The sequence below is a fragment of the Mastigoproctus giganteus genome, chromosome 12 (assembly GCF_048544385.1).
Source record: "Mastigoproctus giganteus isolate SK-2022 chromosome 12, ASM4854438v1, whole genome shotgun sequence".
Lineage (NCBI taxonomy): Eukaryota > Metazoa > Arthropoda > Arachnida > Uropygi > Thelyphonidae > Mastigoproctus > Mastigoproctus giganteus.
Window position 1 is genome coordinate 14,052,703 of NC_143586.1, and position 22,810 is coordinate 14,075,512.

The 22,810-nt window shown below is 38.1% G+C and overlaps 1 protein-coding gene across 2 annotated transcripts in view; it reads right to left on the reverse strand.

Annotated features, from left to right (window-relative positions):
- The window catches only part of LOC150076718 (putative ATP-dependent RNA helicase DDX17), a 244,366-nt gene that overhangs the window by 121,060 nt on the left and 100,496 nt on the right, over positions 1 to 22,810 (reverse strand). For both annotated transcript variants that reach the window (XM_090385598.1, XM_090385599.1), the window contains exons 6-8: positions 12,148 to 12,289; positions 7,444 to 7,604; positions 6,685 to 6,857 (exon numbers count right to left, since the gene is read on the reverse strand). In XM_090385598.1, coding sequence (XP_090241724.1) covers positions 6,685 to 6,857; positions 7,444 to 7,604; positions 12,148 to 12,289 — 476 coding nt within the window. The remainder of the gene's footprint in view (positions 1 to 6,684; positions 6,858 to 7,443; positions 7,605 to 12,147; positions 12,290 to 22,810) is intronic.

Below are 22,810 nucleotides of genomic sequence, written 5' to 3' on the forward strand. Positions count from 1 at the left end.
TTGACCAACACTTCAAATTCATCAAATTTATTTACTATACTTCTAGCACTGGTATACATGCAAGCATACATGCTCCTATGCCTATTCCTTGTTACCCTAACACATCCCATATACCCAACTATTCCATGATGACTGCCATCCGTCCCTGAAACCCCCAACACCCCTCGCTCCAGGTCGCTTCTTATTCTAATAGAAGTTGTGCAAGAATCACCTTCACCTCTGCCTGTGGTTACTGTTAAACTATTAGTCTTTGTATCCCCCCCCCAAGCTAGCAGTTTTCCGACCCACCTAACACTGCCTCGATAGCATCAGCAAATATTCTTGCACCCTTTCTATTTAAGTGTATCCCATCCCTGTAGAAGCAATCTCTCCTGTTAACAAGTACAGTCCAGGCTGAAAAAAATTCTACCCCTTGAGCCTTGCACAATCTTTCCAGGGCCGAATTGATCGACAAGGCTCTCATCATGTACTCCCTCCTATCGTGTCTGGGCAGAATTGCAGACACTTTCAAATTCAACCCTATTTCACGGCTTTTTTTCAACAGTGACCTGTACTTGTTGAGTAATTCCGCCGGTCTCCTACTCTTAATATCATTAGTGCCAACGTGTACAACTATATCACCTTTTGTGCCCTTGAAAGATGATATCCGCTCTATAACGTCATCAACCTTTGCCCCTGGCAGACATACCCTGGTCCTGTTCCACCTATCCTTTTTACAAAGCATGTTCCCCGTTTCCCTGACAATAGAGTCACCAACAACTACTAGTTCCTGTGGGACCAGCGCATTCTGCCTTAGGGATTGCCGCTGTGTTGCGTGATGACCAAGTGCAAGCTCTGGCGTTGATGTGGGCAGCTGAGAGCCTGATGGGCCCCTCAATTTAGATCTTTCGAGAGCATCCACCCTGTCCTTCAAACTCTCATATAGGCCCATAACAACGCTGAGTTGTCGCCTGATTTCCTTACATCGCGCACACACAAAGACATCCCCCATGGCAATATCATGTTCCGTTCCAGGGAGTTCGGCAAACATTTCACAAGTTGCACATTTTTTTAGGCTGTGATGCGTTGGAGAATCGCCCCCCTCAGTTCTCCCCCGAGTCACAGCACTCCTGCCACTTTGTGCCCGTTGCTTTGCTGCTCCAGTTTGGGGCATGGTAGTTTAAATTAATAAAATCAATAAATTAAATGTCAATAGTATTTGAATAGAAACTATTAAATAGAAACAGTGAAGCGTATTACTATATAATTATGCCTTAGAGCTACCTAGCTACCTCAATTAAAAATTTTGAATTCCCTACCACTATATACAAAAACAATGGCTACAAAAATCGAACGAAATAATGGTTTTATCTATCGTAAGTAAAATCCACAAAAACTCTTTATCTAAATTAAAATAAAAAATAACCAGCGTAACTATAACTAATGACTACGTATTAAGTACAATATAAAATAACAATCATGTAAATAAAAGGCAAACACTTATCGTTTTTGCAGAGCCTGTAACTGACAGCTGTAACTTTTAAAGAGAGTCAGCGCCCTCAGTTTTGATTAGTTTTGTTGATTGATGTATTGATTAGTTTTTTTCTAATTATTAAAAGCAGATTATTGGAGTTCATGAGTGTAATGCCTTTGTGGCTGAAATTTACTTAAGGGTACACCCTTCAGACTGTTTCAGTCTCAGGGTGTTTAACCCCCCCCCCATTTTAAAATAGGAAGACTACTTCTACAGACAGTGCATGTTATCAAAAATGCTAGTAGAAGTCATTTTCCTATTTTAAAACAGCAGATGGGGGGGGGCACAAACACCCTAAGACTGAGGCAGTCTGGAGGTCCAATAATCTGCTTTTAATAATGGGGAAAAAAAAAAAAAAAAAAAACCCTAATCCATACATTGTTATCAACGTCTATTGCCACTACCAATAACACACACCATCTCTTTATCGAGAATGCAGGGAGAAACTGCAGAAGTGGGAAACAAGTTTGTCCAATAAGCATCCCCAAGTTTGCCGTAGTTCTTGTGTTGGCTTTCTTTACCATAGCCGAACAAACTTAACTGTGAAAACATCTAAACCTCACAAGCACTTCCTCGCTCATTTCACAAATATACGCGGTCTCAGCTCCAATCTCAACGATATCCATTTCCACGTAGTCTGCCAAACCCCATGTACTATTTCTGACAGTATTCCAATTTTCAAGTTGATTCAACAAATGCTCATCACAGTTGTCCAAATTATTCGCTGTATAATTCCTTTCGTTTAAAAGGTGGTACTTGTGCATATGTCTACTCTGATATTCCCTGTCAAACTCAGTAATTTGGGATCTCCTCTTTTCGACTTTCTCTGGCTTAAAATTTCTCCACCCCATTGTCAAATTCATCTGTTGCCACTATCATTCTTCCAACTCCACTAATCACTTGGAATTCTTTGATTTCCTCTCTTTGAAACTTGAATTTCTCCAGTCAAACTTTCCTAACAGTAACCTGATTTTCCTTGGTAATTTAATGTTCACAACTCCAGCTGGCATCCATTTTCTAGTCGCATGGATCCAGTTGGTTGAGATGCTGAGGCTTTTGCAATCACTAAATGAACAATTACCTCACAATATGGTGAGGGTCCAATGAAGTCTTTCTCTCATGGCCATTCTCAACCTCGTGTTGTTTAGCATTACCAGAAATGCAAAATGGGATGATCTGTGAGATTTCTTTTCTTCTTTTCCTTCATCAGATTACTGTTACAAATCTTCTAATGTCAATGTTTGCTCAGACCTTGTCAGTGAAATTATTCTTATAGGGATGCAATCCTTTATTCCACACTCCACCTTAAAGTCTTATCCATTATCTAAACCTTGGTTTTCCAATAAATGTGCTAAGATTCTTTTCTTCTATTCCTGCCTGTCAAAAGCAGTTGGTTCTATTGGCACTTCAGCCAAAGGAAAAGCTGATTTGCTAGCATCCTACTTTTCTTCTAACTCATGTAATGATGATCTTGGTCAACCACCTACTACCATTTACAGTATACTCCATTCAATGCTGCCACCTACGATCTTTTGTCAAAAGTATCTGAGTCAAGACTTAACATCTTGACTCAGAGATCTTAATGCTAAGAAAATGCCAGGTCCTGGTGTTATTTCTCCACTTGTTCTCAAAACCTGTGCTATTGCTGAGCTTAACTCCTATTTTGTGTTGCATTTGTACACTTTCTTATTCCACTGATGTTTTACCTTCTGAATGGAAATTTGCTCATATCCAGCAAGTTCCTAAAAAGGGTAACAAATATCTCCCATCCAATTATCATCTCACTGCAATTACTTCTACTCTTTCTAAAGTAATAGAAAAATCAATTAACTGCCAACTCTTAAAACATCTAGAAACCTTCCAACTGATCAACGATTGCCACCATGGATTCTGTCAGTGTTGATCCACTGGTGATATTCTGGCTTTGTTACCTATCTATGGACAAATTCAATGGAAATGTTTGGTGAAACTCAAGAAGTTGCGATTCACATTTCAAAGGCTTTTGATCGTGTTTGGCATAAAGGTATTCTAAATAAGCTTCCATCTTATGGTTTGCCAACTGTTTTTGTAATTGAGTATCCAGTTTTCTCTCTGACCCCTCACTGCGGGTGATGGTAGATGGCTCTCTATTTTCTAATTTCTCCACTAATGATGGTGTTCTAAGGTTCAGTTTGCTCTTCTGCTCTTTTCCTCTTGTATATTAATGATCTTCTTCCATTGACCAGAATTCCTGTCCATAATTTTGCCATCATTTCATTGGATTGCATTTCATTTGCATTTCACCATCCAGTTTGAGAAACCACCCTGCACAAACAGCTTCAACTTCTCAAATATCCATTACCAGTTCGTTAAATGTTGATCTCCAAGTAATTCCCCAGTGAGGCAAAGATAACTTAGTTGATTTCAATCCTTCTAAAACTCAGTGCTGTCTTATAACTTGCAAAAATGATTCTTCTGTTCCCATGCTTATCTTCAATGGCACTCTGACTTCTAATCTCTCTTGGCAGAAGCACATCAGAAATATTGCTCTTCTGCACCTAAAAACTGGGTTTTCGCTTTCGTCCTCATTGTCATTACTTGTCTTCCAAACAGCTGCTCACCTGTACAAATCTGAAAACCATCCTACCTTTGAATATTGTATCCACATCTGGGTAGGTGTCCTAAAAATCTCCAAGGCTTCTAGATTCCATTCAAAAGAGGGCAGTTAAGTTAATTAATGACTCATCTCTGACAGTCTCCATACTCTCTCATAGGTGATTATCCCTTTGTATAAGGCAATGATCAGGCCACGCCTTGAGTACAGGTCTGGAGGCCTCATTTTGGGAAGGATGTAGAGTTGCTTGAGCGTGCACAGAGAAGGGCAACAAGATTGGTGAGGGGAACGAAGGGGTCCTCTTACTAAGAAAGGCTTAAGTTCTGCAAATTGCAGCGGCTGGATACTAGACACCTGCAAGGTGATCTGAATGAGGTATATAAGGCCTTGAATGGGTTGAGTATGCTGAATTCTGATGGGATTCTTCTGCTTGCTCAGATTACAAACCTGAGGGGGGAATAAATTCAAATTGAGGAAAGACAGTTGTAGAATAGATGTGTGGAAATTTGTCTTTAGCCAGTGGGTGGTTAATTGCTGAAACAAACTTCCATCTGTTGATGTGTAAGTTGATAGCTAAAATAAATTCAGGGAGGAACTGGACAAACTTTTAGAGGGAGTGGAGGTGTGAAATTGGCTTTTTTTTTTTTTTTGGCTGATGCTACATAAGCTCATACTCCTGCATCACATGCCTCCATTACTACTACTACTACTACTACTACTACTATAGACGTTCTGTTTCTGCTGAATGCCTTTTCTATATTCTGAACTGCTTTTTTAATTTCTGCTATCTCTTAAAAACCAATCCACACGTGCTGCAACCAGTCAACATCCTTTTACTGTTCAACTTCAAACTCGGAGGACCAACTTTTCTTCTTCCTCGTTTATTCATTCAACTTCTGTTTTCTGGAACAACCTCCCTTCATATGTATTTCTTGAAAATTACAATCTACAGAAATTCAAGTCTAATGTCAACAAGTATCTTCTTTCATCTTCTCAATGTTCAACCAAAGCACGGTACTATAAGTTCTAATATCTCTCATGCTTGGGGGGTCTCATTAAAAAAAAAAAATAATAATAAAATTCAGAAGAGTTGGCAGACATGCATGTGTAAATTCTTTGTTTTTTTTCACTTATATATTAATTCTACAAGAATTTTTTAAATACCGATGGTAATTACTAAAACTGTTTATTTTGAACATTACAGTAGAAACACTTAAGTCATAACATGAAATGCTTACATCATAATGCAAGAAACGAAAAAAAAAAAATCTCAAAAAATAATATATTATTAAAGTGATTTTTTAACTTGGATACCTTTCACAAGCAAAATACCTCTCGTGGTTATTCACAAATTATTGTTGAATTTATGGTTTATAAACCTCAGTTTTGTAACTGATTTTATACATTTCATTTTAGAAATCGCCAAATGGAAAGATATGGACATTTCTCAAATTCATAGATATGCCAGAAAAACAGGAACAAAAATATCTAAAATGCATTGTCTCCTCCAAATAGGAAGAACCTCATTAAGGTTTTTCCTGGTCAAATTCTATGAATGCAGGCTTTCAACTTTTTTAATGTTTCCACATATCGATCTGAGTTGATTGTGGTGCCAAACTCCAAGAGGTCCACATCTTTGTCCCAAAACACTGTCAGCATGACTTTACCGACATAACGCTGTCTTTTGAACTTCTTCTTCTTGCACGGTGAATTTTGATGGAGCCACTCCATCGACTGTCTCTTCATTTCAGGGTCATAATGGAGCACCCAGGTTTCATCACCTGTGACAATGCACTAAAGAAAAACCTCTCCATCACTCTCGCAGCGCTGGAGAAATTCTGTACACATGACTTTCCAGGCTTCTTTGTGCTCGTATGTCTCAGCATTTTTGAGACCCACTTGTAGACTAATTCCTTTATGATGGTTATCACGGCATGTTTCCCTATACTTACTGCCGTGCACAATTCACATGTTGTGATGCGGTGGTCCTCTTTGATTTGTGCGTCAACCCAGCTCTTATTGCCTGTTGTCACTGACATTACTGGCCGGCCACTTTGGAGCTTGTCAATAATGTCACTATCCCCAATCTTTAAAGTGTCTTACCCAACATCTAATTCTACTCACATCTACAGTATTGTCACCATAAACATTTTTGAAATGCGTGTGGATTTCAATAGGCATCACTTCTTCCTCCGTAAAAAATTCAACCACCACTCTGCTTGGTATGTATATCTGTAACATCCACCATTTTGAACTATCCATGTGCTGCACTCATGAGACCGATCACAACAACATATTCCATTAACTTATTTTTTTACCACTCAGTATGGTGAAACTAGAGAGCTCTAGTCAACACTCAGTGACACCCGAAATGATCTATGGCACCACATTTAAAAGGAAAAAAACATTACTTTCGTACCGGTCCCTATAGAATGCCTTTCTCTTTGAGAGCAACTCAATTCTTTTTCTTCTACATTTAATTGCTACTGATCATTAAATTTTTTTTATGTCAAATAAAGCATTCATTTCCTGATTAATGTGAGTTAAATAAAGCCAACAACATATTCTGTTAACTTACTTTGCTTCCTTTTCCATTTCTTGACAAACATCAATAATTTGCAGTATATTATGATTGGCACAAAGCTGAAGGGCCCCAATATTTATTTGAATATAATCTTTAAGAAAATCTTCAGCAAGGCTACGAACTTCTTTAGGCCAAGTTGCACTCCACATTAGCGTCTGACGATCAGGCTATAAAAAAGAAATTATTATATTGACATGGGACAATAAACAAAATTTTCCAGAAAGGAGGGGGGGGGGAATATAAAGAGTAAGAGCAGAAGGCATAACCTGAAACATTAAGATATTTTAAGAATTTAAAGGTTAATTTTCAAACTGTATGTTTTAACTGACAGAGATAATTAACTAATGCAACAATAATTATCAACTACCAACTTTTCGGAGGAGAGACCCTTCTTTTACTAAGCTCTACTACCCATAGGGTAGTAGAGCTTAGTAAAAGAAGGCATCTCAATCAGATCAGATCGTTGGGAGGGGGGGGGGGGTCTGACTGAGGTTTTTTCAATGATGCCAGAACGACTGGGAACAAATTATGTACTTGGTATAAAATTTTCCTTTAGCCAGCAAATTATCAGTGGAATAAGTTGCCTCTGGCAGTTGAGGGCAGTAGTATAGGAACTTGAAAGGGTTACTAGATCAATACCCAAGGCAAAATGGTTGTGTTTTTTTTGTTTTTTTTTTGCTGGTGCAACAAAAACCTCTGGCTTTGCAATATACAGCCAACACAAAAATCAGATGATATAAAATTTTCACTTACACGAATCTGCTCAACAATTTTTCTAATCTGTGGTTCAAATCCCATATCTAGCATTCGGTCTGCTTCATCCAATACTAGATAAGTACAACGACGAAGGTTTGTCTTGCCAGCTTCTAAGAAATCGATGAGCCGACCTGGAGTTGCTATACAAATTTCAACACCTAAAAAAAAAACAAAAAAAAACAAAAAAAAACAATAATAATAACAAAAAATAAAAAAATTTTGCACATTATCAAAGAGTAAAACTGCCAAACAATACAAATGACATATGTACAGCAAAGCCTCGATTAGTATGAATAATGAAACCTGTGAAACAATTGTATTAAACGAATTCTTACTATTTGAAGCTATTATAACACAAATAACACAAAATATGATAATGGGTCACATCCCAATGAAAATGTGCATTAAAAATTTTTAATGCACAAGTTTTTTTTTTTTATCTGTTTATTAACGTATATTATTACCAAAGGATAATAAAAATGTATTTCTGAATCAAGTTTATTATAAACTAAGCAAAGACAACATTATTACATTTTATTAAAATATTTTAGCAGGTTAGACTGAGCTGTCTTCTCTTTCTTTAAGTCTTCATGACTTGCATGTTTCGGTCAACATTGGGGTAAAAGTAAAAAGTAAAGTGCAGCCATTATCAACCCACTGCAGGATGGAAGCCTCCTCAACAATTCATGTTGAGGGAAATGGACCATAATCTGCCACGCTGGTCCAGTGCGGGTTGGCAGATCGACCGTATTCAGCAGTCAGGGGCTTGAACCCCGGTCTACTCAAAGAGCGTGTGCTACTGCACTCCCGCTCCTGCCCACTCGGCTACGGAAGAGTTTGAAATTTTTTTTGTATTCTTTGATGGTGAACTCTCATTTGCACATTGTCTGCTTCTTCATTAGCATTGTCGGCTTCTTCAAACACATGCTGTTGATCTAAATTAAGGTCTCCATCAGTCACTTCTTCCAAGTGTGATTCAAGCAAGTCATGGACTTTTGTCGTGTCCAGTTCATCTAAACCAAGATGTCTTCCAATGTCTCTTATTTCTTCAACAGCTTGCACAATAATTTTGATGGGGAAAGCCATCAAAATTACTTGCGCAACAAGGCAAAATGTGTTTCCACACTGCACGCATATTGCTTATAATTAATTCTTCCCAAGCATGGGAAATATTTTCAATTGCATCTTTGATGCTATATTTTTTCCAGAAGTCAATTAAAGAAATTGCATTGTCACCTGTTGTTTGAGCAATTCCCTGTGCAAAAACTGTTCTTAGGTAGTAGACTTTAAATGTTAAGATTATTTCTTGGTCCACTGGCTGCAATAAAGTTTGTTGTGTTTGCTGGTAAAAAAATGACTTTTACACTCTCACACAATGCACCAAGTGCAGCTGGATGACCAGGAACATTATCTAAAATCAATAATGCTTTAAAAGCAATATTCTTATTCTTGCAATAATTTTCATCAGCTGGGCAAAAATATTATTATTTTTTATTAGTATTAATATCCATATGATGCCAGAAAGCCTGAGGCTTATACTGCACCAGGAAAAAAAAAAAAAGTTCCCGAGTAACCCTGAGAGAGAGTGTCAAAAGTAGAAGGGAATCACCAAGAAAGAGAAGAATGATGATATCCAGCTCAGGGCCCTGGGTGTGCCAAGCCCATACTCACCAGATGTGAGCCCCCGGGGTTACATCTGGTGAATATGTTGGAAACCCCTCTTTGAACGGCAAAAAACTGGAAGCGATCACTGACTGTGGCCTCTAAGAGTGTGATGAATGATAAACAAGCATTGATTTCAATTTGAAATTTCCTTCTGCATTGCCTCCCAATAAAAGTGTGAAATGATACTTAGTCACTTTATATCCAGTTGACTTTTTTTTGGAAATATAAACTCTGGAAGGCATTCTTTTCCAAAATAATCCAGTTTCATCATTAAAAATTTGTTGGTCTGTATATCCACCTTCCTACACTATTTTCTTAAAAATATCGGGATATTTAGCTGCAGCTTCTTTATCTGCACTGGCAGACTCACCAGTAATTTTAACATTATGTAACTGAATTCAATTTCTATAACAGTCAGATCAATCATTGCTTGCAATAAAAGTTTCTTCAGTTTCCACATGAACTCTGTTTACTTTCACTGCCATAAAGAGACTCAGCGCTTCTGTCTGAATTGCTGTTTTGCCAAGAGGAATATGTTTTGGGTTGCAGTCTTTCACCCACACAGATAAGACACACTCCATTTCTATCATTGTAACGCTTCTATTCCTAGTTGTTTGCAAGCCACAAAAAGAAGATGCAACTTTACCTTTTATTTCATCTGTGTGTTTTATAAGCCTATTCATTATAAAGTGGATTCTGGTTATTTGGGCCACCGGTTAATCGGGACAGCCGCTTATTTGGGGCAAATCTCAAACAACAGAACCCAATCGAGAAAATAGTCAGGGTTTACTTCACTTAATTGGGACAACATGCCGTTTAATCAGGGCAGGAGACGGCAGCACTGGAGATTACCCTATGATTGTCTCCAACCATACCACGTGGTTCGGTCTGATTTCTGGAGGTCACAACTATAAACTATAAAAAAAAAAAAATCGCCTGTTTATTGGGCTTTTCTGTTAGTGCAATCTATCATAAATGGATAGTAAACTCGATCTTATTGAATTTGCGATAATACCGACAACTGGAATTCTGTGTGCTGTGTTCTCTGTTATTGATTGCTTATCTTTTTACTGTTTTAAATTTTAACCCCCACCCACAAATGTCAACTAGTTAGCATGTAAATATTACAGTACGTATTAATTATTCCGATTATCACGTATATTCTTCCGATTTTCATGTATTATTTAATTTTTTAATTTGTAAGGTAATAAAGAGTAAATTTGTGCTTAATATATCTTTACTTTTATAGCCTGTGGATAATATTCCTCCTATTTTCGATAATTAGAATCGCTGTTTAATAAAATTAAAATTCAATTCACAAACGTGATCACAATCCATTGTATTTTTACCTTTTTTACATGAAACTTCAGATAATTGGGGCAGCCGCTTAATCGGGCCAAAATGCACTAGTCCCGATGTGTCCCAAATAATCGGAATTGACTGTACATATTGAGGTTATCTTGATAAAAATTGATAATCTTATTTTTCACGTGTACAAGCCTTTTTATTATTTTAATCTTTATGTTGTTACTTTTTTATTTCACATGATAATATCTTCTACATCTATATAAGCATCACAATTCAGCTCTATCAACTTATAAATCAGAATTATATAGAAACAGGTGGTATGGGATGGTGAAAATATGGGAGAATAAAAGTTAGCTAAACAGATATAAATTTAATGCAAAATTGAATGGAATACGCCTAGAGAAAACAATGAGAAAAGTGAATTGATGGCATCATTCAAGCAAGCAAGAAGGCTAATATAACTTTAGTCAGTCTTACTTTGGCTAAAACTAAAAATCTAATAGCAAATAAGATAATATAAAAGAAAATAGTGAATCAAAGGCCTAATAGTCGACTGATTTATACTACTACAGCAACCTATACACCCACATCTACAGATTTGGATGTAGATGTAGAGGTCTCTCTCTCTCTCTCTCTCTCTCTCTCTCTCTCTCTCTCTCTCTCTCTCTCTCTCTCTCTCTCTCTCTCTCTCACACACACACACACACACACACACACACACACACACACACACACACACACAGAGAGATTTGGATGATGATGGGGGGGATGCAGAAATCACAGAAATAATTTTAAAATTCCACAGAAAAATCATGGTTGACATCACAGTACGTGATTTCCTTCAAATGATGAAAGAGAGTAACTAAAGAAAGCAATTAAAATAATGTTCCACTTATACTCTGGCACAGTTACATAACTCAGAGGATTTCAAAACTAGTTACTTGACAAGAATATTATTATTAATCATAGATAGTGAAAGCCTGTTAAAATAAGAAATCGGAAAAAAATAGTTGTTCAGATTCTCACATATCTAAATCACAGATTAAAAGATTAAATGGCACCCAAATACCAAAGAAACCAAGTATTTGAGAAAAATCCACCATATGCTCTCTTCTGATGTCCATTAATTATAATAATTATCTTTATCCCAATAGCATAGGACAATAAAGTAAATAAAGCTGATGTGGTATATTTGAATATGAATGTTATACAATATAAGCCACACCTTTCTGTTTCTTTTACATCTAAATGTTTCTCTAAAAATGCATATTACATATTTCCATTCTGAAGTAAACTTAATCAAAATTGTATCAAGTATCGAAAATTTCTAAATGTAGTTCCCTCTGCAACACATATTTCCTAATTGGCTACTTACTGCAAAACCAGAAAGAAGCAGGAAGTCTCCTGGACAGAAACTTCTGGCGTAACCAAGAATATTTAATATGGACAAACTAATAATAAGTCCACAGTGGCAGCTGAGACAGCATGATACCTTGCCATCTGACTTGTTCAAAGAGGTCTCAGTTTAATTCCTACTGAATCCACCAGTCCTCAATGGGAGGAAGTCCTCTTAATTCAAGGCTGCAGGGTGGAGGATGTACTCTGACCCCCCACTGTATTCCTAATAACTTTCAAACTTTTGCTACATAAATAACAATATTAAGTGCTAATAATACATAATACACCTAAATTCTCCGAAATTGTCATAAAGCTACTTCAGCTACTTACCCCTTTCTAGATCACGAATCTGGGGTCCTTTTGGGGCACCACCAAAAACACATGTGTTTCGTACAAATGAATTACGTCCAAATTCATCTGTAACCTGTTGAATCTGTTGTGCAAGTTCACGTGTTGGAGCCAGTACAAGTACCTACAACATTTATATTAGTCAACTCTAGGGGATAAGTAGTGAAAAATATATTACTAAATACAAAATAACATTGGAAAAGTATATATATTGTGCATTTTCTAGGACAGGTCTCCTAATAAATACCTCCCCACCCCTTTCTAGTTATGTCTTTCTAGTACAACCTTGGTTTTCCAAGGAGTGATGTATAAACAGGTTCACGGCACAGCCATGGGTTCTCCAATCAGTGCCATTGACGCAAATCTGGCTATGGAGGAATTAGAGAATAGGGTTTTTGCGAGATTGGAGTTCCCTATGCGTAATGGAAACGATATGTCAATGACATGTTCATTGACATGTGTAAAGAAGTGGAGAGAGGAAGATGTGGTCTCGTTTCTCGATGGTTTCTCCCCTTTATAAAATTTACCTCGGAGGTAGAAACAGATGGCACCCTCCCATTTCTGGATATAATGGTATATAGGGAAGGCTCCAGACTTAGAACCAAGGTTTATAGGAAACCAATGTGTAGGGGCCAGTATACACATTATAGGTCGGCACAGATGCCCAACATAAAATAGTGTGGCCAGAGCACTTTTGGGTAGAGTGAGGACACATTGCAGCACCTCTGACGAGGGGGAGAAGGAAATTTAGCAAATTACGACAGAACTTATGAGGTGCGGTTACCCCCAGAGGGTCATTGATAAATACAATAGAGAGGAAGAGCCCAATCGGGTAGTTCCGCCTGTACCACTTACCACAGTGTATGTTCCCTACTATCCGGGCCTGTCAGATCGCATTGCGAGGATGCTTCGCGACTTTCAGACACACTGTGTGCAGCTCCCGGGCTGGAGGTTGCACACAGTAGTGTCACAGGTTAAAGACCCCATTACTAGGGATTCTAGTAGTGGGGTCGTATATGAGACCACATGCCCAGATTGTGGGGAATGTTATGTGAGGACGACATCTTAAGGACCGTCTGGGAGAACATTCAAGAGCGATATGGACCGCAGAGCTCGATAAATCCGCCATTGCCGAGCACTATTGGGAAAAACAACACCAGATCTTCCCTGACAATGCTTTTAAATATATATTTTAATGTATTTACTTATTTTATTTTATTTTTATATTTTTGTTTCAAACTAGTTTTTGTAAATAATCAATCTTTGTAAATATTATTTTACCGTCTTTTGTATTATTTTATTTTATTATTAAATCAGTTTTAAACAGTTGGCCTATCTGCTTAAATTTGTGGTACGTTAGATTTCTATCTGTCCAATTTTTATAAATTCTGGCCTGGTTTAACGTTGTTCCTAAAAAGAGTCAAATATAAAATTTCATAAAATTCATTCACTGGGAATGCGGTTATTACAGATGGACAGATAATGTAAACTTAAAAAGGCAATGGACAGATGTTAAAAGAGATGCTTAAGCATTTACAAATGTGCTTAAAATATACTACCCAGTGTTTGTCAGTTTCTATCAATATTTGTAACGAAGATTTTATTTTAACAAACCTATGCAACTAATTTAATGAAATTAGCAATTGAAACAGCATACTGTTTTTAGGCTCTGGGCAGAAAATGAGTTTCCCCCATATTTTTTTTAGTGAATATGTCAAAAAGCTGAAAACTTATTTACAATAGTATCATTCAACCAAAACTACAGAATATAACACAATATTATATCATGCAGTTTTACTAAACAAAGGGCAGTGACTGAAAAAGAAATAATGGAAAATATTCAAAGAACTAAAAAAGTCTAAAGGGATGACACCATCAACAGAGGCAGGTGGATGCTTATTCAAGAAAATAAAAGCATCAAAATATGGAAAAGCTGACACTGCAATTAACCGTGCAGCATTTGGTATTGGTATTTAAAGGCACAAGGGCAGCTAAGGCCAAAATGTGCCAGGTCCTACATTATTATTCTAAGATAATATAATATGTTCTATTTTGGCATCATAAGAATTCATATATATGTATTTCCTTCAGAAATGTATAGAGTGTAGCTAGGTCAGCAACTATTGCCAATCATGTGGTTAAGCGATAACGGTTCTTGTAGTTGTGATTGAGAGTGGAAAATTCTTCTGAAAGGAGAATAGTGAGGACAATCTAAAAGTATATGCTTGACTGTAAGCGGTAGTGAACAATGTGTGCATCGAGGTGGGTCATCCCCCATGAGTAGAAACATATGGGTTAGATGAGTATGTCCAATCCTTAGTCTTGCTAGAACAACTTCTTCCTGTCTATTTTGTCTAAAGCTGGAAATCCATAACGCAGGTTCTTTTTTGATTTGGAGCAACTTGTTATTACTTTGTGCCTTCCATATTTCTGTCCACTGAAACATATAGACTTTTTTTATATGCTTCAAATAATCTCTATATGGTACTTTATAATTTGCTGGTGTTGTACTGTTTGGATTTTTGGCTGCCTGATCTGCTCTCTCATTGCCTAAGATACCAGAATGCCCTGGGATCCAGCAGAATTTCACTTCATGATTCCTACTTCATAGGTGGTTTAAGTAGCAAATGATTTGTTTTTCGATTGGTTGTGATATTGAAAACTGATTACCCAAAGCAGACACTGCACTCAATGAATCAGTGTATATTATACTGCTAGTATTGTGGATAGTGTTAATATTCTGTAAGGCTAGTTTAATTGCATATAACTCAGCAGTGTAACTGCTACATTCAACTGGTAGTGATATGGAGACTGTAAAAGATGGAAAGACAGCTGCGGCACCAACTGTAGAATCTGTTTTTGAGCCATCTGTATATATTTGGTAGCTTTTTATATTGTTGAGGGCATGTTCTTTATGTAGTTTGATATTTTCATTTGCCAGGGAGTTCTTTCCCCATTGCTGAAAGTGCGTATCACAGTGAGGGAGATTTACAGACCAGGGTGGATCAGGAATATCGCTTTCTTTAAGTATGTTATCAAAATCAATATTCCAGGTGTGAAGTAAATCTTTTAGTCTCATGCCAGTTGGTCTATTTTCATTCGGTTTACTGTTATAGAACGTTGTCCACTCAGGGTTGGAAAGCAATGGTCGAATGGGATGGTCTGGAAGGCTCTGAATTTTAGCTGCATAATTTAGAAGCAACATTTTCCTTCGAAGGTGAAGTGGAGGTTCGTGTGCCTCTACATACAGACTCTGAACAGGGGATGTTCTAAATGCGCCCAGAGCAGCTCGAAGGGCACTGTGTTGGACGGTATTAAGTCTGATTAATGTGCTTTTCCTAGCTGAATCATATACAATAGCACCATAGTCTAAACGAGATCTGATAATAGCACGATACAAATGTAATAGAGTGTATCTATCAGCTCCCCATGTCATAGCAGAAATGGACCTAAGTATATTAAGTTTCTTTAGACAGACAGTTCGGAGGTATGTGATATGTGAAACAAAGTTCAGTTTGGTGTCCAATATTAGGCCTAAAAAACAGAAATTACTGGTGAGAGGGATCAAATGGTTTTTTAATCTGAGTTCTGGTTCTGGGTGTAGCTTACGTTTTTTGCAAAAGTGAACTGCAATTGTTTTTTGATCTGATAAACGATATCCATTTTGCATTGCCCATGCCTCCAACTTATTTATAGAGAGTTGCAGCTGTCTTTCAATGGTATGTATATTTTTGGAACGGCAAGATATAGTTAGATCATCAGCATACATATATAGTTCTACAGTATTTGGGATGTTGTGTGTTATGGTGTTCAGTCTAAGTGAAAAAAGGGTAGAGCTCAGTACTGATCCTTGCGGGATACCTTCTTCTTGAGTGTAGGACCGGGAAAGTACAGATTGATAGCGGACCTGAAAGGTTCTGTGTTGAAGAAAATTTTTAACGAATTCTGGTAAGTGCCCTCGCAATCCTATGGAATGAAGCTCTCTCAATATGTCGTATCTCCAGGTAGTGTCGAAAGCCTTTTCTATATCGAGACTTACCATTACAAGATGTTCATTTTTGACGTAAGCATTGCGGATGTTGTTCTCGGCTTTCACCATTAGATCTAAAGTGGATCTGTTTTGTCGGAAACCAAACTGATTGTTGTTCATCAGTTCTTTAGTTTCAAGAACCCAGGTAAGCCGTCTGTGTATCATTCTTTCTAGGATTTTACTTAGGCAGCTAGTTAGAGAAATAGGTCGGTAATTTTCTGGAAATGTGTGATCTTTTCCTGGTTTAGGAAAGGCCAAAATGATGGAATGATGCCAGGAAGATGGATATGTACCCTCAAGAAAAATCCGATTATAGAAAATTAATAGTAAATTCAAGGCTGTACTGTTTATATGTTTCAGCATTACATAATATATACCATCAGGTCCAGCTGCACTGTTAGGTGATCTCTTTAATGCTGTTTGCAGTTCAAATAGGTTAAACGGTTGATTATAGCCAATATATTGGGAAGTATGGAATTTTATTTTGTACCTTTCTGCTGAAGCTTTGATTTTAAGAAAAGAGTTGCTATATGCTGCCGTGGCAGATGTTTGGTAAAAGTTCTCTGCAAGGACGTTAACTATTTCTTGACAAGAAGAAATTTCCTGTCCATTTTTGATTAAGATGGGAGAAGGAAGAGGTGGATATTTCCCATTTAATTGCCGAATCTTTTTCCAGATGAGGCGACTGCTAGTATCCTTTGTAATAGTGGAGGCAAACTGCATCCACGATTCCTTTTTGGCTTTTCTTCTAACTTGCCTAGCTTTTGACTTTAGCCTTTTATACTGAATTAGGTTGTTGGTAGTTGGGAACTTCCGAAACAGGTTCCAGGCTTTATTTTTTTCCTTTTTGGAATTGGTACAAGCTTCATTCCACCAGTGTTTAAGGTTTTTGTGTTTAAATGTGGAGGCTTGAGGTATTGCTTCGGAGGCAGTGGTCAGTATTTGTCTGGTAATATGCTCTGTGACATCATCAATGGATTGTAGTTCGATCAATTGGCTATCAAAAGAAAGATGTGCTGAAAACTTTTTCCAGTCTGCTCTGGAAAATTTCCATTTTGAGCGATTATCAGGATATAATGTTTGAAGCGTTTGGATTCTGCATATGATTGGAAAGTGATCACTGTTGTGTGGGTTGTTTAATACTGTCCATTCTATACTGGGGTATAATATGGGGGAACAGAGTGTTAAATCAATTGCTGACATAGATCCAGTGGGAAGGTGAGTATAAGTATTTTCACCAGTGTTCAGTAATGTTAGATTCAGTTGGTCTAGTATCGTCTCGATCAAGTGTCCTCTACTGTCCATGTGGTCTGATCCCCACAATGGATGATGCGCGTTGAAATCACCAAAGATACAAAAAGGCGGTGGTATCTGTCTTATAAGGTCTTCTAGTTCTTTAAAAGTGCACATCTTGTTAGGTGGAAGATACAGAGATACTAGAGTTAGAATTTGCCCAACTGATACACGTACGGCAATGGCTTCTAAGTGGGTTTGAAGCGGAATGTTTCTAGATGGTATTTTACAATCAACTAGAATCGCGATGCCTCCACGTGCGGATAATGAGAAGTTTCTATCTTTTCTGTAAAAAGTAAAATTTCTGATTGATGGAGTGACTTGTGGAGTTAGATTAGTCTCTTGTATGCAAACGGCTATAGGACCATATCGGGAGATTAAATCATAGATGTCATCGGTATTGCTGCGTAAACCTCTACAATTCCATTGAACAATGTTCTGCATTATCGGGGTTTGAGGAGGGAAGGTGAGTCTGTCTGTTTCTTGTGAGATTAAATCATAGATGTCATCGGTATTGCTGCGTAAACCTCTACAATTCCATTGAACAATGTTCTGCATTATCGGGGTTTGAGGAGGGAAGGTGAGTCTGTCTGTTTCTTGTGAGTGGGTTGCTTTTGACGGTCGTATTTCATTTTATCTTTTCTAGGAAAATTGGGACGTCCGGAATCTGTACCCTCTTCTACGTCATCAGTTTGACCTGATGAAAATCCAGTCTCCATATCATCTTCTGCATGAAGATCAAGTACTGTTTCATCGTGTGTAGTTATATTTTCAGAGTCCATTCTATTTGAGTTTGCCTTTTGTGATTCAGTGGCTTGTTGCCTTCGTGATTTATTTGACATTTTATCACATGATTTTATTTTAAGCGGAACTGTGATAGGGGTATTGCTTATTTCATCAACTACAATGGGTTTGCTGGTAGGTTGAGGTGTTGATAGCACAGATCGTGCCCATTCTGCAATGGATGTATTGGGCGGAATTGATACATCAGTTTGGGTTGAAACAGCTTGGCATTTTTGTGTAATGGCAGCGTACATGGTTTTTGGGATAGTTGACTTTATTTGCTTTCTTGCTTCTTGATATGTGACCTTATTCTCAGTCTTGTACTTTTGTATTCTTTTTTCAATTTTCCAGAGTTCGCATGATTTTGAGTATGCTGGATGGTCATTCTAGCAATTTGGACATTCCGGAGCCTTTGCAGTGCACTCTGTTTGTGAATGGTTTTTTGACCCGCAGTTAGGACAAGTATTTTCGCCTCTACATGTTGTTTGGGAGTGACCAAACTTTTGGCACTTGAAACATCTTAAAGGGTTTGGAATGTATGGGCGGACACGGCAGTTTAGGTAGCCTGCTTTAACTGAGCTCGGCAAATTTGGTGTACTAAAGGTCAGTATAATATTACGTGTGGGAACAAGTTTGTCATCCTTCTTTATCATAATTCTTCTTGCTTGAGTTACTTTCTGTTCTGCTAATTCCACGACTATCTCCTCTTCAGTTACGTTCAACAAATCCCACTCACTTATTACTCCTTTTGAGGAGTTCAAGGTGTTATGTGGGGAGACTTTGATTGGGATTCCGCTTATAGATGTCATTTTTAATAAAAATTCTGAATGCCTTGCTTGAGTGGTCTCAATTAAGAGATCTCCTGATTGGAGCCTTTTCACCATTTTCGGTGTACCTGCTGCATTCTTCAGACATCTCTGGATGACAAAGGGAGAGAGTCTGCTTAGCGGCTGAGTCGATAAAGAATGTACAATCAGAAAAGCTGGTGGTTCTGATTTGTTACAGTCTTTTTTCATTCTTTTTGCCAGATTGGAATCGTCTTCCATTCTTCGAGTCTCAGTATGTTGAGAGCCTGTCGGCTCTAGTGGTGGACATGTATCACAGTCCATTGTTGCTCCTTTTAGCCCTGGGAGTGGGCGCTTTTCCTCCCAGACTTCCAGCCCCGCCACGTGGAGGCAGGAGCGGTGCCACCTAGTGGCCAAGCGGTTGGAGAGGTTAGTTTGTTAGTGCAAAAAATTAATAAATATACTAGGAAAAGAAAGGTAATTTTCCTTTCTGGGTTCTTACTTAGGATCTGTTAAGTACAGAACCACTTACAAAGAAATGAGTATGAGAAAAGCACTGGAAAGAAAATATAACAAAACCACTGGGAAAGAGCACTATATATCGCTTTGGAAAATCGTTTGGACACTATCGCTTGGCACTCGGGGCCAACCGTGCAGCAACATTGAACAATATTGGCTGTACAAAACATGAGTGACACCGTAATCAACCATGTAATTTTATCCATAATTTTATTATATTATCATAAGATAGTGTCACATACATTATCCTGTGACTGGTGGCAACTCTGTCATATACAGAGAGCTGTCACCAGTTCAGAATTATAGCAGGAACTACAAATATTTGGCTAATTATTGCCGGAACTGCAATAATTAGCCAAATGAGTTATCTAAAGGTGTGTTTATAGTTTGTTCCATTAAAAACAACACCCATAAACTATACAGTAAGAAACTGCTTCTGGGTTGCCAGCATGATATTGTGGACATCATGCAAAAAGGATAAACCATAAATTCCAAGACGTATATCACTATTTGAACAAACCCTAAAGCAGTTTACAGAATCCAATCAGGGAAAAAATGCAAGACAAGCACAACCACATCCCAGTTTGCAGAAAAGCAAAGGAAACATTGAAAAATACTTAAATTTTTTTTTTTTTTAATGAAAAAACTCACACACTAGCAAGACTTTTGTGGATTTACTGTATGAATGCTTTCTAGAGCAGAATATTAAAGAGGTAACAAGAAGAAGAAGCAGTACTCTTTACCTGATTATCAGCAGCAATTCTTCATGCATTAAGAATCAACAGGTAAAAGACCTTCTGAAAGACAATGAACACAGTGTGCTGATGTGGGATTTACTTACACATATAACTAATGTTAAGGGCCAGAGCAATATCTGGAAGTCTTCCTCATGTTCCGCGAACCAATCTCGAACAATCTCGGTGGTGTGGCATTGAGCATTATCCTGTTATGTTAGTTATGTTATTTTGGTTTTTAGGAGCATTAGCAACTAAGGCCATATTGCTCCGGGGATATGCGGTGGTCATTCCATGACCTTTCTGCATCCTCTGTATTTGGTGGTCAGGGGCTCAAACCCCAGTCTAATCAAGAAGCGTGTGCTATGCACTGCTGCTCCTGCCCACCTGGCTACAGAGGCGCCGAGCATTATCCTGCTGAAAGACTGCACCACCAGATGGGAAGATCGTTGCCATGAAAGGTTGTACCTGGTCAGCAATGATGTTTAGGTAGGTGGTAAACTTCAGAGTGCCTCGCATATGGATGACTGGACCAAGGGTATCCCAGCAGAACATCGTCTAAAGCATAACACTGCCGCCACCAGCTTGTTTTTGTCCCACGGTGCATCCAGGCGCCATCACTTCCCCAGGTAAATGATGCACACATACCCGGCCGTCCACATGGTGCAACAGGAAATGTGATTCATCGGACCAAATGACCTTCTTCCAGTCACTCCAGGTCCAGTTTCAATGCTCGCATACCCATTGTTGGCCCTGTAGCTGATGAACCATGGTTAGCATGGGCACTCGGAGCAGCCTGCGACTACGCAGACCCATTTTCAGCAGGGTTTTGATGTTCTGTGTTTTGTGACACATTACTCCCATCACCAGCAAGTTGTGCCATAGTCGCCCTTCTGTTGCCACGTACCATCCAGGAGAGCCTTCGCTCACCTTGAGCATTGATGAGCCATGGTCGTCCAACACCTCACCGGCAACTCGCGGGTTTCCCTTCCTCGGACCACTTTTGGTAGGTACTAACCAGGGCTGACTGTGAGCATCCACCAGCCTTATTGATTAGGATATGTTCTGACCCAGTCATCTGGCCATTACAATTTGGCCTTTGTCAAACTTGCTTAAGTCCGCTGCCTTTCCCATCTGAAGAACAAGAGTAACACCGATTAACGGAGCACCGTATCAGGTGTTTTTTTTATCCATGCCCCAACCTGCGCATGTGCCGTAGTTCAACTTCAGTTGCTTCGATTTGCATAACGACTCGCTGGTCATAGTGTTTTGGCTCATCAGTGTATTAATGGAGGTAGCTAAGGAGGTAATGCAAACTGTTAGCCATAATTATGGGAGTATCTTTGGATTCAGGGAAGTCTCCATAAGAAGGTGATTATTCCACTGTACAGTGGAATAATCACCTCCTTATCCCTGCTATTGTTAGGCCACATAAGCAGTATACAGGTCTGAAGGCCCCACATTAGAAAGAATGTCAAGTACAGGAGCAGAGAAGGGCAACAAGTTTGGTGAAGGAAATGAAAGGGTTCTTACTAAGAAAGCTTCAATTGTGCAAACTGCAGCAGCTGGAGACTAGGTCCCTGCAAAGTGATCTGATTGAGATTTTTAAGGCTTTGAATGGATTGGGCAAGCTCAATGCAGCTGGAATTCTTCCTCTTGCTCAGACTTCACACGAGAGGGCATAAATTCAAACTGAAGCAAAATGGTAACAAGATAGATGTGTAGAGGTTTGCCGTCATCCAGTGGATAGTTAATTTTTGGACGAACTTCCATCTTTCATTGTTGTGAAAGTGGGTAGTTTTAATAAATTCAATAAAAAACTAGACAAATTCATTATCCAAAGAGAATATTAATGAAGTTTATCAATGTATTACAAGAAAACAGAAACCGGAAGTTACAATAAACCTTAGAGTTCATCTCTGAACTGGCAAGAGTTTGGATTTTAGTATATTCATTCACATTGTGAGTGAATATACTATTCAAAATTGTTTTTCAAAAGCATGGTATGCATTGACCACAGAAGTCGAACAACAATGGGATAAACTGCTGCTTTCACAATTGAAAAACTTTTGGACAATATTAGGAAACATTGGCAATATTAGGTCTGGAAACATTGAAATTTTTAATGTAGGTTTTTTAATGTAGGTTATTTTAATGTAGATCAAGATCTGGCTATAATGGAACCCACATGATGACAAAATACTACCAAACAGTGTTAGATCGACCATGATCAAGAAGAAATCAATGATGATGCTGAAAACGCATCAGAACAACCCGTAGAAAAGCCAACTCGCAAAGAAATGATTCACACTTTTAAAATGGTTCATCTGGGTCTACAATTTTGTGAAAATGTTCTTGATAGTATTTTTAAAGCTCTAAATAAACGTGAGGTTTCTTTGAGAATCAGGCATTTTTTTAAATGTATTGTGCAACAGAAAATTACTGATTTTTTTTAATTTGTAATACTTCCCATGAAAACTGTGTAAAAGTAATTTAAATAA